The 16,433-nt window shown below is 42.3% G+C and overlaps 1 protein-coding gene across 18 annotated transcripts in view; it reads right to left on the bottom strand.

The window, feature by feature from the left end:
• The window catches only part of FGGY (FGGY carbohydrate kinase domain containing), a 627,007-nt gene that overhangs the window by 591,785 nt on the left and 18,789 nt on the right, over window positions 1-16,433 (bottom strand). For 12 of the 18 annotated variants that reach the window (XR_007516666.1, XR_007516664.1, XR_007516665.1 and 9 more), the window contains one exon: window positions 3,729-3,943. The exons of 4 other annotated variants lie outside the window; for them this stretch is intronic. Coding sequence is in view for 9 of the 14 variants with exons in the window: in XM_049879407.1 (XP_049735364.1) it covers window positions 3,729-3,929 (201 nt within the window). In the remaining 5 variants the exon portion in view is untranslated. Of the gene's footprint in view, window positions 1-3,728; window positions 3,944-14,557; window positions 15,348-16,433 lie in introns of those variants that run through there. 2 more of the 18 variants (XM_049879402.1, XM_049879411.1) reach the window with 2 other exon arrangements.

The raw sequence follows: 16,433 nt of genomic DNA, 5'->3' as shown, positions 1-16,433 counted from the left end.
TCCAGGTTCCATAACATAGCTTATCTTCTTCTTCCTAATGGTTGGTCAGTACGAATCATATACTCACTTATAATGTTATCGCCTTGTTGGGGTGATTAAGATTTGTGGCTCCAGAAAGGGATATGAGCCTTTAATATCTGGAACTGTATATGTCCTCTAGGACTTACGTGCTTCCATAGAACCTTGCAGGTGTGCTGGGTACTGGCTCAATAAAGACCTGTCAATTTCAGGGGCAGTGGGTAGTAGGACAGAGAAAACGATGTGGAGTCATCACACTGGGGTTCTAGTATTGTCTCTAATACTTCTTAATTTCAGAGCCTCAATTTCCTCGTGTGTCAAACGGGAAGAATGGCGGTTGTCCTTCCTAGCTCACAGTTATTGCAACGAGTAAACAAATTGAGGGGCGCCGGAGTATTATCTGTTTGTTGTTACTTCTAAGTAGCATTAATTCAATAGCCCTTTATTGAGCACCCAATTTGTGCCAGCCAATGTGTTAAATCTGGGGATAGGGATGAATCTCTCCAAGAGTTTGGCTCATGGTTTTAAAGTGACCAAACAAGCCAACAATTAAAATATAATCTGATAAGGGCTAGGTCACAGTACAGGTGATGATGGTGAGCTATGAGGCAGTAGAGAGGAGTTTTTCACCCTCTCTTTCCCCTGAGGTTGGCAAGGCAGGGCAGGGATTGCCAGAGGACACCAAGGAAGGCTTCCAGGAGGAAGTAATGCTTCAGCAACCTTATAAAGTGCCCAGGTGAAGAAAGTGAGAAAAGAGCATTCCAGACATAAAAATGACAGATACCTTTCATTCATTCATTATTCAACAAGCATTGTCTGAGCCTATTAAAGCACTTATAATTTACTATGCTAAGTACAACAATCCAGGTAAGCTCATGATTCCACACATAACGGCAAATTCAGGAACCTTCACGTAGCATAGTATAATCTCAGGCCAAGGGGCATGTAGAGGGAGATGAGGGTGGAAAGGAAGGCAAGGGGCAGAGCACGAGGTAGCAGCAGCAGCAACGGCATCCCAACTCTTCCTCTTATGAGTCATGTAATCTCAAGCTGGTTACTTAACCTCCTCAAACCTCATTTTTTCCATCACTAATATGGAGAGAACAATAAATACCTCAAAAGGTTGTTATGAGGATAAAATGAAGTGATGGGTATAAAGTGCTTAACATAGCACCCAGAACATAACTGGTGCCCAACAAACATCAGCTGCCATTAACATCATTTTATTATTATTATCATCATTATCATTATTAACTTGACTAAGGGTAAAAAAACAACTAAGGAAATGTGAATGGCTTAGGGAAAAAGAAGAAAATACAACGGCTCTCAGGCTCTCAACTTCTTGGAATGCATAGGCAAGAACAGACAGGCCAGGACATGGTCTATGTCACCTAAACCAGTGCTCCTCCAAATCTTACAGAGAAAGAACCCTAACCAGTAGGAGAGTGAGTAAATATTCCTAAGAGATGCCTCCCCAATTATAAAAGCTCTTTGACTTTTCAGTATTTTACCTTAGAAATCCATTCTCCTCCATAGCCTGCTCGTTTCCATTATCATCATTATCACCATTCAAAACACAGTGCTTACTCATTTCCAGGATTTTACATGTATTAAGTCATTTAATTCTCATAACAATCCTATGGAAGTAGGCACTATTATCTTCCCATTTCACAAATGAGGAAGCTGAGGCAAGAAGCACTAAGTAAATTGCTGGAGATCACAGGTACTATATGTTGGCACTGGGAGGTCAGTCTAGGCTGTCTGGCTCCAGAATCTGTGCTCTTAACCCCTGTGGTGTGCTACCTCTCTAATATAGGGATGCTTCCCCTTAAACCTCATACCAGCAATGATGTTTCAAGTAGATGCATCATTCTTATCCCATGGCTTCTGGCATACAGCCACATATCCATACTCCCATTTGAGGGGAACAGGCTAAGGCCCAATAGCTTTATACAGGTTTGCTACAATGAAAGAGAATTACTTAGGACTAATGCCCACAGCACTCAGGCGGCTAGTGGGGCTCAAAAAAATGACAAGTCGGCTACCACTGGGAGATGATTAAAAATCTACCATTAACCAAGCTGTACTTAGAGTAGATCTTTTTTTAAAGTAGCTATTCATCAGGGGATTATATTTTCTTCTTGACAATTTCCTTAATGGCAAGAAAGGCTATACGTTAGAAGAACAAAGGAGACCCAAGGGCAAAGAGTAGAAGATTCTCACCATGGCAGGAGCAGGGGAGGGAGGGGGAAGGAGAATTAAACAGGCAGAAGAGAAGATGTGCCCCCTCTTTTATTCCTGTATAATGCTCCAGTGCTGCCCACTCCCACCTCCTCTCTCTGCTGTCTTCTCCAGGGGTACTAACAGCAGCCCAGAGCTCATTAAAGTTTGAACAGCCTGATCAATAAGGACAGAATGGTGAACTGTCCATCGGCAAATTACCAAGCTCCTCATGAATATTTAAGGAACTAAACTAGGGACAGGGAGAAGAGAGAAACCAGGATTTTATTTCTCCCTCTGGAAAAAAAAAACAAGAGTCTCTGCTATTCCTGATCACTGGGAAATAAAATAATCAAATGGTCAAATGAAACTTTAAAAATGAGTAAGTATCATCCAGCATCACCTCCTTTCCCAAGCCAGCAGACTCAATCCAACGCTCTTAGGTATCCAAAGTCACTAAACAGGAATATCTGCATGTCTCCTATCAGATATTCTCCAGTCTTACCTGACTTCCTTCCTTTCTCAGAACACACCATGTTTTCATGCCTCCAGGTCTTTGCACATGCTGTTCCCTCTGCCTAAAATGATGTTTTCCTCACTTGTCCACTTGAGAAGCCAGGTAGTCCAGTGATTAAAAGTAAAGCTTTTTAGAGTCAGACTGCTTAAGTTCCAGTCCTACCTCTGCTACTTACTAACTGTATGGACTTAGGTAAGTTACCTAACCTTTCTATGCCTCTATTTCCACCTCTAAAAGCCAGCATTATTGTTGTTATATCAACACACAAGCCTCCACGGACAGATGAGTGGTGGCTACCTATGAGGTGCACTGGCTCGCAATCGAACCTGGGTGTCCCTCATGGAAAGCAAGAACTCTACCACTGAACTACCACTGCTCCCTGGGAGTAAAAATAAAATCCATTTGCTGTCAACTCTGACTCACGGTGACCTCCTGTGTGTCATAGTAGATTGTGTACCATAAGGTTTTCAATGGATATTTCAAAAGTAGATCACCAGGCCCTTCTTCTGAGGCAATAACAGTACCACCTTTATTGGGGCACTGTGAGGACTCAACTAAAAAAAACCCAGTGCCATCGAATAATGCATATTAACACGTTTTACACAGCATATGGCATGTGATAAGGCACTACAAGTGGCAGCTATGACTTCAGTGAGTTTTTCCACATTCAGTCACATCTGAGGTTCCACATCCTCTGTCATGTCTTCACTGAGCTCCCTCACAGAGTTAGCTCTTTCCTCCGTTTCAGCCACAGTTACTTTCCTCACAGCACCCATCCTATCATATCTCTGCTGTTTACTGATCTCTGCCACTAGGCCGTGAGCCCCTTAAAGGCAAAGCCTGCATCTTGCTCACCTCTGCATCTAAAGTTTCTCAAAAGTAGTCTCTGGCACCAGGTGGGCACTCAATAAACACTCAGCAGGTGGGTGCAAGGAAGCATGCCAAGGAGAGAACCACACAGTTTTGCCCATACCTTTGTGACAACACAGCATGCAGCCCAGATGTCCTCGGAGGACTGCTCATGGTGGTTGAACTGAGGCTCCCACTCTCGAATTGGTTCATCTGCAAAAGCCACAAGGACCCCCTTCTGGTCCACCAGAGCAGCGCGGACACTGCCTGTTCCAACGTCCACACCCACATAGTAGCTCCTTGGTTCCTGATCTCCGCCAGACATTGTGGCCCTTCAACCTATGGTGATCAAGTGCAAAAACCATGTGAAGACGAGCGGGTCTGCAAAGACAGTCACAGAAAATCTGGAAAGTGAAGAGAGGTGTAGCTAACTAACTGGTAGTCTTTTATTATTTATTTATCCAGCAAAAACTTTTAGTGCTAACCATGTGCTAATTTAAGGCACAGAGTTGGTGGGTAAACAAGACAGAATGGCCTCAGACATGGGGTTTATGTTCTTAGAACAGGGTGAATATTAAGCATTTAATTACATGATTATTTAAGCAAAGTTGTGGTGTGTATTATAAGGTAAACACAGGGTTGTCAGAGAACTTAGAAACTAAAAGCAATGAATATGAATTTATTCTCAGTGAATCTGAATCAACAAGGACAGTGACAATGGTACTGAAAGGAACCTCACCTTCCTTTCAGTCATTCATTCAAACAATATCTGTTAAGCACCCATTATGCACCAAGCACTGTGAAAAGTGCATGTGTCCCCTCTACTCCTCACTATGACATAGGAAGGTGAGTCCATTAAATCTCAATTTTATAGCTCGTCAAGATGAGACTCCAAGACGCCATCTAAGATACAACTATTGGTCTCTATTCATCTGGAACAAAAAAGAAAGAAGGAAAGCAAAGACTCAAAGAAGAAATTAGTCTATAGGACTACTAAAAAAAAAAAGCCTACATGAATTATGTCATCATTTATCCCAAGACCAGAAGAACTAGATGATACCTAGCTACCACTACCAACCGTTCTGATCAGCGCCACAATAGATAGACCCTAACAGAATGGGAGAAAAATGTGGAACAGAACCACAAATTCCTAAAAAAAAAAAAAAAAAAAAAAACCTATTGTACTAGCTGAGACTGGAGGACTCCCTAAGACTACTGCCCTGAGATACTCTTCAAACCTTGAACTGAAACTAACTCGGAGGTCACTTCATAGCTAAATAAATTGGTTCAAAAGATAATGTCACTCCTTTAAAAAACCGCTTAGATGAGGCCAAACAATCAAAAATTACTTTAAAACAAAAATGAGAATGTGAGGGAAAAGGGAAACTAGACTAATGGAAACGGAACAATCAGAACAGAAATAACAAGAATGTTCATGCATTGCAAAGAATATGACCAATGTTAGTGAACAACTCATGTAGAAATCGTTGAATGGGAACCTAAACTATTATGTAAGCCTTCCTGAAAACATAAAATTTTATTCAAAAAAAAAAAAAAATGAGACTCCAAGAGATAAGAAACTCTGCTTAATGCTAGGGCCATACCTTTATAAATATTAAGCATGTGTTATCATAATGCTGCATATTATACTGATGAAGAAATCAGGTCTCTATGAAGTTAAGGCATTTACCAAGCATCACTTAGGGAATAGCCTGGACCTGAAGTCTCAGATATGTGCAACACCAAGTCTCACAGTCTTTCCTACACGCTATTCTTTCTTCAGAGATTGAGCTATAGGTTTAGAAAAGAGGCAAATATATTGCAGTCATGTCATGAAGTGACTGGGTATTGGGAAGGAGCCTGGAGGGAGACAGGATTAGGAATTTGTTAGACAATCTGTTTTCCTTACAGACCCCTCCTGAGTTATAAGGAAACCTGACCAGACAACACTCAGGAATTCCTTGACCTTCACTGCTGCTCACTGCTGCTCTAATTCCCTTTGGTCAGATCAGCCCACGTGACACCAAAATCTCACAGGGGCTTTCATTTTCCAGAATGGCCTTTAAAAGAATAAGAACAAGCCCCAAAAACAACTGTACTGTTGAACATGCTACAACTCCCAAGGTGAGCTCAGGATAATCTTAGCGCCCAGAGTCTAATTTTAACCTGAGCAGCATTGTAGGTCCTTCAAATTCAAAAAGATAATATTTCCTTAGTAAAGTCACGCTTGGGGATTCTAAAACAAAGTCAGCCAGCAGATGTTCAGTTACTGCTTCCTGGATAGTTGCCCTAGTAAAAAGCAGCTTCATTAAAAGTGATTGCTTCTGACTTTATTAAAATGATTTCCAAACCATGTTTTTCCCCCTCTCAGCTTTGGGGTTCACCAGCAAGGGAAGAAGAAAATGGGAAAGCTACAGTAATAATGGAGTCCCTGGGTGGTGCAGTTAGCACACTTGGCTGCTAACCGAATGGCTGGAGATTTAAGTCTACCCAGAGGTACCTTGGAAGAAAGGCCTAGTGATCTACTTCTAAAATATCAGCCATTGGAAACCCTATCGAGTACAATTCTACTCTGACACACATGAGTTGGGTTTTCATGAGTTGGGATCAACTCAACAACAACTGGTTAATGGTAATAATGTTTGCTACCTTCATCTGAGCTTCAGAGCACCATCTCAGGCTCCAGCCAATGTGGGTTCTCAATCTCTCTCCCTCATTTAAACCTCTTCAGAGGCTCTATGTGACCACTAGCACCAGTTTTCAAATCATCCATTCTGCATTCAGCAGCAATACCTTTTCTTCAAGCTGCTATTACTTGCGGAAAATTTAAATAAAACAGATAAAAGCAGAGCTGCTCTGTTTGAAGAAAAGATTACCCTTGCTCCAATCTTCCTGAGTCCCCCTAGCAATCCCTGAGGAAGCTCTGTTGGGCCCTTCCTCAGGAATGCTGGAAACCATTGGCTTATGGCTGTGATATAACCAAGCCCCCCAACACGACATCCCAGGTCCTCTGCCTGCTATCCAGTCATGTCTAATATTGTCTGTACTGTCTATTCTCACTCTAGGCTCCAGACACCCTGAATCTCCTTGTATTCCTCAAGTGTATCATACCATTATCAAGCTCCCCCCATCACTTTGTACTTGCCCTTCCTCCCTAATCCCCTTCCTTTCTTTGTATGCCTGGTGACCATGTACTTACACTTTAAGATCCAGTTCAACCACCTCCTCTTTAGGGAAGTTCCTTGCCTTTTTACTTCCTTTGCAGACATGGAAACAGTGCCAACACTGGGTCCTTACTTTCTTTTACCACCTGCCACTCTGAATTGCAATTTTTTGTGTGTCTTCCTGGACTGAACCTGAGAAAAGGAACTTACTGATTTCTGTATCCCCAGCTTTTAGCACAGTGTCTCCCACATAATCAGTTTTCAATAAATGTTTATCAACAGAAAACAGGGAGGAATAGGTTCATGTTTTAATAGTTTGAATTTCCAAACTTGTATTTATATGCACTAGTGTTTTGCCTTGATTCTAAAAATCTCTCCATGCCCTATTCATGTAATTAACAAGTATTTGCCAAATGCTTATGACTGTATTTTATTAATCAAAGATACTCATTTTTTTCACATTTAACTTCTCTGAAATTAGAGTGGATCTTGCTACCAATGGCATCTTACAATTAATTGGTACCATATTTTTTCTTTAGCAATGGTATATAGGAGCCCTGGTGGTGCAGTGGCTAAGAACTCAGCTGCTAACCAAAGGGGCGGCACTTTGAATCACCAGCCACTCCTTGGAAACCCTATGAGGCAGTTCTACTGTCTCCTATAGGGTCACTATGAGTCAGAATCTACTCGACTGCAATGGGTTGGTATATAAATTAGTAACGGTACATCTTTCAATCAATAACATATGCAATTCAAAGAAATGCAGAATGGTGACATGTACTAGGCTTCCTGTAAGGAGTTGAGGACACAGTGTTTGACAAAATAGGCAGGGTCCCCTGGCTGAGAGTTTCTTCAGTTTCTTTATCTGTAATAGAGATGTTGCTGTTGTTAGATGCTGTTGAGTCAATTTTAACTTATAGCGACCCCATGTGACAGAGCAGAACTGCCCCATAGGGTTTTCTAGGCTGTAATCTTTCCAAGAGCAGATCGCCTGGTCTTTCTCCTGCAGAGCGGCTGGGTGGGTTCAAACTGCCAACCTTTTTGTTAGTAGCTGTTATGGATTGAACTGTGTCCCCCAAAAATGTGTGTCAACTTGGCTAGGCCATGATTCCCACTATTGTGTGATTGTTCACTGTTTTTTATCTGATGTGACTTTCCTATGTGTTGTAAATCCTACCTCTATGATGTTGATGAGGCAGGACGGAAGCAAGCAGAGAGACAGGGGGTCCTCATGCTACCAAGAATGAAGAGCCAGGAGGGGAGCGTGTCCTTTGGACCTGGAGTCCCTGAGCTGAGAAACTCCTAGACTGGGGGAAGACTGATAACAAGGACCTTCCCCCACAGCCGACAGAGAGAGAAAGCCTCTCTGTGGAGGTGGCACCCTGAATTCAGACTTTTAGCCTTCTACACTGTGAGATAATAAACTTACGTTTGTTAAGGCCATCCACTAGTGGTATTTCTGTTATACCAGCACTAGATAACTAAGACAGTAGCCAAGCGCTTAACTACTATACCACCAGGGTTTCTTGTAAATAGGGCTAAGGCCATTCATTTCAGAGGACTGCTGTGAGGATTAATGAAACTGTACACAAAATATGAGGCTCTGCACAAAAGACTGGCCTCAGTCTTTTTAAGAGTCTTCACTGGCCAATAAAAGGGAATGGCCTGGGGGGAATTTGGATAATGCACTTCCAAGGTCTTCTACACTAATTACTTCTTAGGTTCTTTCCTTTATTGAAATAATACCTCCCATTTTAGTTTCTTAATGTTTCCTCTTTCCAACCCAATACCACTGTCCCTTCCCATCCTCTTTCATCAGATCCTCTGATTATTAACCACACTTGGGTGCTCACTCTCTCTGGTTTCTGTTTTTCCTCTGTACACCGGAATTATAATTCTACAGAGTAAGCGTTCAGCAAGTGGCAAGTGCTAAGGCTACAGTTTTTGTTCAAATATCAATTCTCAGGATCCTCAGCACTGAAAAACTACTTTGCCAAGAATATCTAGGAAGCACATAAAACCCTCTTCCTAAACCAAAAGGAAACAGTATGGGTTTGGACTTTTGGTTTACATACAAGGTAAAGTATATACTTTCTAATCTGAAATATACAAAATATGACCCCTCCCATGGAAGACTATAGCTTCTGGTGAACAGGCTTTCCCCCCACCCCCCACCCGGAGATAGCACTATTATGACTGAAGTCTCACACTTCCTGAAAAATCTGTGAATGGCTTTATTTATAAAACCCAATGTAGGGCATCCAAGTTGAGCTCTAGAAGGAGAATTCCATTGGGGGAGGGCAACTGGATCAGGCTGGGTGTTTCACCTTCCTGCTACTGACCACCCCCAACATACACACACAGACGCAACCTTTTTTACTTTACCTGGGATTCCTACTCTTAGCTTCCCACCATCCCTACTATGAAGGACCCTAGGAGCAGGAGTGCTACTCCTTAACACTAATTCTAGCACGCCAACAACCCTCTGCCCTTAGCTGCAACTTTCCAAAACTATTCCAAACTTTTAGAAGAGAAACAATGAAATAAATCAGGAATAAAGAATCTATACAAATATTCTGGCTTACACACCTAGGCTGTGATCCCACCCTGGTCACCCAACATCCAAGCTTCCCTCCACCCCTGCCGGTCCCAAGGACAAGCGAGAATCCTTAGTGGCTGGCCCAGTTCCTCAAGCTTGGATTCCTCACTTTTGACTCCCTGTCTTCCTCTGCAGGGGGTGTACCATCTTAGCATCCACTACCCAGATGTCCTGATTCTTCTCCGGTAAAATCTAAAGAAGCACATTTCCACTGTTCAGGTGACCCAGGGATTACCCTAGAGAAAAGAGTCCTGTACAGGTATAGTAACTTGCTCCAGTGTGTCATATAATTAGTAAGTAAGAACAGAGAGTGATTCCATTCCCTCTGACTCCAAAGTCCCTAACTTTTCTCAGGATGCTATACTGCATCCTGTTATTTCTCCATGTATTAAGAGCCTATTTTCCAGGGACTAATCCACCAGGTAATCCTTGGAAACCCTATGGGGCAGTTCTACTCTGTCCCTTAGGGTCGCTATGGGTCAGAATTGACTCAATAGCAACAGGTTTAGTTTTTGGGGGTTCTACTGGGTGTGCTTGCCTACTATGCCCAAGGTCAGTATTACAGATTGAACTGTGTCTCTCCAAAATATGTGTTCGAATCCTAACCCCTATACATAATGTAATATAATCACGTTCATAACGTAATCTAATGTAATGTAATTACCATGCATAACACAATCTAATATAATCAGTCAATCAGTTGAGGTCATACCAGTGCAGGGTGGATCCTAAACCTAACCACTTCTGAGTTACATAAAGTGCAACATAAACAGACACACACATGAGAGAAGACAGATGCCATGTGAGGTTCATCTATCAGCCAAGGAACCAAAGAAGGCCCAAGACTACATACAAGGAAAGAATGAGCATGACTGAGACCTTGATTTGAACTTTTAGCCTCTATAATGGTAGAAAAAAAAAAAAAAATTCTGTTCTTTAGAGACTCTGAAATTTGCCTTTGAATGTAGAGTAGCTAAAGTAAATGGAAGAAATGATGAAGTAAAAGCTGAAAAGAAGATTTCAAAGGGTGGCTTGAAAAGACAAAGCAGAGTATTATGATGAAATGTGCAAAGACTCGGAGTTAGAAAACCAAAAGGGAAGAACACACTCAGAATTTCTCACATTGAAAAGAACTAAAGAAAAAATTCAAGCCTTGAGTTACAATACTAAAGGATTCTATGGGCAAAATAAAACCAAATCTGTTGCTGTCGAGTCGATTCTTCCAATTCATAGCAACCCTATAGTACAGAAGAGAACTGCCCCATAGGGTTTCCAGGGAGGGGCTGGTGGATTCGAACTGCTGATCTTTTGGTTAGCAGCCATAGCTCTTAACCACTACAGCACCAGGGCTCCAGAAGGACATCATGCGTGGTAAAGTAGACAGTCAGAGAAAAAGAGGAAGACACAGTGGCTGCAACAATGGTCTCAAGCATAACAAGAATTGTGAGGATGGCACAGAACCGGGAGGTAATTTCGATCTGTTGTACAGAGGGTCGCTATGAGTGGGAAATAATTCGACAGCACCTAACAACAACAACATGAGCAAAATGTTGAACAATGCAGGAAGCATAAGAAGAATACGGAAGAAATACATAGAATCACTGCACCAAAAAGAACTGGTCGACGTTCAACCATTTCAGGAGGTGGCATATGATCAAGAATTGATGGTATTGAAGGAAGAAGTCCAAGCTGCACTGAGGGAATCGGTCAGGATACCAACTGAGATGTTTCAACAAACTGATGCAGTGCTAGAAGTGCTTACTCGTCTACGCCAAGAAATCTGACAGACATATACGTGCCCATTGCAAAGAAAGGTGGTCCAAGGGAATGTGGAAATTATTGACCAATATCATTAATATCACACACAAGTAGATTTTGCTGAAGATCATTCAAAAGCAGCTGTAGCAGTGTATCGACAGGGAACTGCCAGAAATTTAAGCTGGATTCAGAAGAGGATGTGGAACAAGGGATATTATTGCTGATATCAGATGGATCATGGCTAAACACTAAGGATACCAGAAAGATGTTCACCTGTGTTTTACTGACTATGCAAAGGCATTTGACTGTGTGGAGCATAACAAATTACAGATAACACTGCAAAGAATAGGAATTCCAGAACACTTAATTGTGCTTATGTGGAACCTGTACACAGACAAAGAGGAAGTTGTTTGAATAAAAAAAGATGATACTGTATGGTTTAAAATCAGGAAAGGTGTGTGTCAGGGTTGTAGCCTTTCACCATATTTATTCAATCTGTAATGCTGAGCAAAAAACCCAAGAAGTTGGACTACAGGAAGAAGAACATGGAATCAGGATTAGAGGAAAACCCATTAATGACTTGCAATATGCAGATGACACAATCTTGCTTGCTGAAAGCAAAGAGGACTTGAAGTGTACTGATGAAGATCAAAGACAACAGCCCTTCAGTATGGATTACAGCTCAACATAAAACAAAAATCCTCACAAATGGACCAATAAGCAACATCATGATAAATGGAGAAAATATTAAAGTTGTCAAGGATTTCATTTTACTTAGATCCACAATAAACACCCATGGAAGCAGCAGTCAAGAAATCAAAGGATGTATTGCATTGGGCAAATCTACTACGAAAGACCTTTAAAGTGTTAATAAGCCAAGATGTCACTTTGAGGAATAAGGTGCACCTGATCCAAGTCATGGCATTTTCAATCGCCTTGTATATGAAAAAGCAGGACAATAACTAAGGAAGACCGAAGAAGAATTAATGCCTTTGAGTTATGCTGTTGGCAAAGAATACTGAATATGCCATGGACTGCCAAAAGAATGAACAAATCTGTCTTGGAAGAAGTACAGCCAGAATGCTCCTTAGAAGCCAGGATGGCAAAACTTTATCTCACATACTTTGGACATGTTATCAGGAGGGATCACTTTACCAAGCATGATGTCCTTCTCCAGGGACTGATCCCTCCTGACAACATGTCCAAAGTATGTAAGACGCAGTCTCGCCATGCTTGCTTCTAAGGAGCGTTCTGGTTGTACTTCTTCTAAGACAGATTTGTTCGTTCTTTCTGCAGTCCATGGTATATTCAATATTCAGCAAAAAAGAGGAAGACCCTCAACAAGATGGACTGACACAGGGGCTGCAACAATGGACTCAAACACAGCAACAACTGTGAGAACAGTGCAGGATGGGGCAGTGTTTCATTCTGTTGTACACAGGGTCGCTATGGCTCCGAACCAACTCGATGACACCTAACAACAACAAAGCTATCCACTTACGGTATTTCTATCACAGCAGCACCAGGAAACTAAGACAGTCAACTAACTCAGAACCCAGCTCTCCATCTTCAGAGACTGACCCTTCCGCAACACCAGGTGGCATGTCTCTTGCAAACCATCAGTTTCTACACCAAAACTCCAAAGCATCATTCAGCCAGAGAGTCAAAGCTAGGAATAAGGGAATCATACCTTCCCTGCATGATTCACACACACCTCCTAGTTCATGTTTACCTAAGAAAAGGATCCTAATGAAATATTTCAGGTCTACCATTTTTCCCATTAATACAGTTTTAAGTTATCTCTTTGTAATTGTTTCCACAGCTGGGACCTGAAAGCAGGGAAGCAGGGGACGTTCAAGCCCTTCAGCAGCTTCCCTGCAACTTGACCTTGTGAGTTATAAAATCTTGCTAGGGAATTTTCTGCAACACAGATCCCTGTGATTCCTGCTCTGTGCCCTTTGTTCCTGGTTTTAAGTACTCTCTGCTATGACCTGGATCCCAAATATTGTTCAACCAGTACCTCCTAGCCTCAAAAACTTGCAAAATGGAAAACATTATTCCCTTTTCTAATTCATTTAAAAAAAAAAAATCAGGATCCTCCTGTGTGTCAAGCACTTCCACACATGTGTGACTCTCACTTCACCTGACTCCCAATCAGGTTAGTAAACTTACCATCATTTGATAGCACGGTAAACCAGTTGATGTCAAGTCAACTTCAACTGGTAATGACCCCATGTGTGTCAGAGTAGAGCTGTGCTCCATAAGATTTTCAACGGCTAATTTTTCAGAAGTAATTTCCAGGCCATTCTTCCAAGGCACCTGATTGGACTCAAACCTCCACCCCTTCAGTTAGCAGCAGAAGGCATTAACCACTTATACCACTCAGGGACTCCTTATGCCTCAGTGGGATGGGGTAATTTGCCCAAAGTCAAAGAAACAATAAACAGCAGCACCAGGATTTGAACAGCAGTCCCTTATGGCAAGTATAGTGCTCTTTCCACAACACCAACCTAATACTATAAACCAAATCCTTTGCTAACTTCTTCAATAACAATATAAACAAACACAGCAACAACCAGTATTTATTGAGCTCTGCTCTGAAACTCACCCATTCAATTTCATGATTTCATTTATCCTTTCAATAACCCTGTGAGTTAAGCAGCGGGAGCACCATTTTCCACTTAAGGAAATGGGTTGTCAGAGATAAAGCTATTGAAATTCACACAGCACATAAGCTGAGAAGCTGGGATTCAAGGCAAAGTCAGTGTGACTCCAAAGCCCACTTTATGAATGGTGACAGTCAGAACTTTGGTTTCATCTCATTCTTTGTAAGCAAAGATGACTGCTCTAAAAAGATAAACAATTATTACGGAACTAGAGAGGGTGGTCAGGCAGAGAGAAATCAGGACATGGATCATGGAAACCAAGAGAAAGATAAATAATGGACAGAAATTCAAGCCGCGCTGCTCAAAGCCCCAAGACAAACCCAACTTCTCAGTGTTACAAGATGTCTCAAAGGGCAGAAAGAGCCTCCTTTCCAAGTCCCCAGCATGATCTGAACTGATTTTTAGCCCCGATCTATGATCAAAAGACTCCCTTGTACAATAAATATTTATATGGCTCATTAAATATTAGTCTGTGTAAATATTATGAGAAATGTGGCACAAGAAACCACAGACTTTGCGGCTGATTCTTCAGCACATGTGCAAGCTGCTCAAATGCAAGGTGGAAAAAGGAACATGGAAACAGGAGGCTGTTCTCTGCAAAAATATTCCAGCAATTCTAGGAAGGGGGTAAATGCTACAAACACCAGGCTGAAAACTGATCATTTGGGGCCTGTTCCCTTTATTTTTTTACCCATTTCCCTTAAATAACTTAACAGCAATAATATTGTTTCCAATGATTATAGCTCGCCCATGGGGATGAGGTTACCTGGAATCCTAGCTCTTAAAGAGTCGCTCCTCGGGATCGATTCAGTAGCAGTATCCACAGAAACACAGGGACCTGGAAGGAATCCAATCTCCTCTTTCAACTCTGACCTTTGGACTCGGCTGGAAGTTCGTGCACATGAGTCCCATGCACTTTAGAAACGTATTTATTTTGCTATGAGGGGTTTGGTAAGATTAAGAAGAAAGGCAAAGAGTAAACTTGTCCACTTCAGCCTTCTTAACATAAAGAACTAAGTACCACTTTAAACAAACTTCACACGCTTGAAGTTGGTGAGAAAGTTTGGGAGGGAAAGAGCTAATTTGGCAATAATAACTGGTTCTGTACTGGTTCTACCAACAGTACACAAAGAGAGAAAAGTACAGCTTGCTGACAGGTGCTTTTCTTCTTAAAGTGAAAGGCCATCTCCAACAGCACCACCTCCCCCCCACCCCAGCTCTTCTTCAGTCTTTCAGCTCAAGGGGGAGACATTTTTCAAAGATTTTCAGGTTGTCAATGCTGACTGACTTTGTATGTCTAATTCAAAAGAAACCCACTTCCCAGGGTTCCCAAACTTTCGGAGTTTCTAGCAACTGCAAGAAATCCCTGGGCAATGCAAATGGTTACTGCAATCAGCTGCTAACTGAAAGGTTTGAGGTTTACGTCTACCCAGAGGCGCCTTGGAAGAAAGCCCTGGTGATCTACTTCTGAAAAATAAGCCCCTGAAAACCCCATGGCCACAGTCCACTCTGACACATGTGGGGTCGCCAGGAGTCAGAATCAATTCAATGACAACCATGACTGGTTAACAACAGAAGATATCTTTCATCCAGAAGCACCTACGGACTAGGGCGGACTGCACGAGGGAGTAGAAGCATACTTCCAATAGGTTGGAGACGACCAAGACATTTTGTGGCATAGGGCGGGGGGGGGGGGGGTGCAAAGAATAAGCAGGGAAATCATTCCCTCAAAGCTACTGAGAAGCTGAACCAGGGCTTTCTCTCTGCAAATCCTAGAGGGCTGGGACCACTCTTTAGTCATCACTGGTGCCCTGGTGCCTAACAAAGGGCCTGGTATATGACAGATCAAGAGCAGGATCAAAAGGATCTGAGAAAGAAGATGAGGAGGAGGAAATGAGGAGGAAGGGAGAAGGGAAAGAGGAATTGAGAGAGGGAAAGGGAAAAGGAGGAGAAAAAGGAGAAAGGGCAGGATGACGAGGGAGAGGAGGCAACTGAATTGGGAGTGGGTGGAATAACAAGAAGAGTAAGAGAATAGGAAGCTAAGAAACTCCTGAACTTATTTAAAAAAAAAAAAAAAAAGGCTAGGAGACAAAGAGGGAAAAAGGATGGAGAGGAAGAGTGAGGGCAGGAAGAAGGGAAAAGAGAGAAGGAAATATAGAGAAAGAGGGAAAGGGGAAGGAGAGAGGAGGGATGGGAGAAGGGGAATGAGGAGGGGAGGAAGGAGAGAGAGGGGGGAGATATGAGGGGAAAGAGGGAGGGAGAGAGGAAGAGAGGAAGGGAGGGGGAGGGAGAGAGGGAAGGAGGAGGGAGGGAGGGATGAAAGAAGGAAGGGTCAGTCAAATTCCTTAGTCAATACATAATAACATCCACCAGGTTATCAAGGAATAGATAACAGAAATATCAATTTTCAGAGACTCATATGTAAGCCCAAGTACCAAACCAAAAAAAAAAAATCTTTCTCTACTCTGAGGTCACTCACTCACACCTGGTGTGTCTGCTGTCACCCAACAGGAGAGACCTCAAGGCCCTGAGAGCACCCAGAAGTTTGCACATAGGACCCATGATATTTAGACACCTCAAGCCAGCTTTCAGGTGTGAAGAAACCCTAGATACCACAGAACATGGAGAAACACATCCTGGGC

This window comes from Elephas maximus, chromosome 3, assembly GCF_024166365.1.
Source record: "Elephas maximus indicus isolate mEleMax1 chromosome 3, mEleMax1 primary haplotype, whole genome shotgun sequence".
NCBI lineage: Eukaryota > Metazoa > Chordata > Mammalia > Proboscidea > Elephantidae > Elephas > Elephas maximus.
This window is presented reverse-complemented; position numbering and strand designations above follow the sequence as displayed.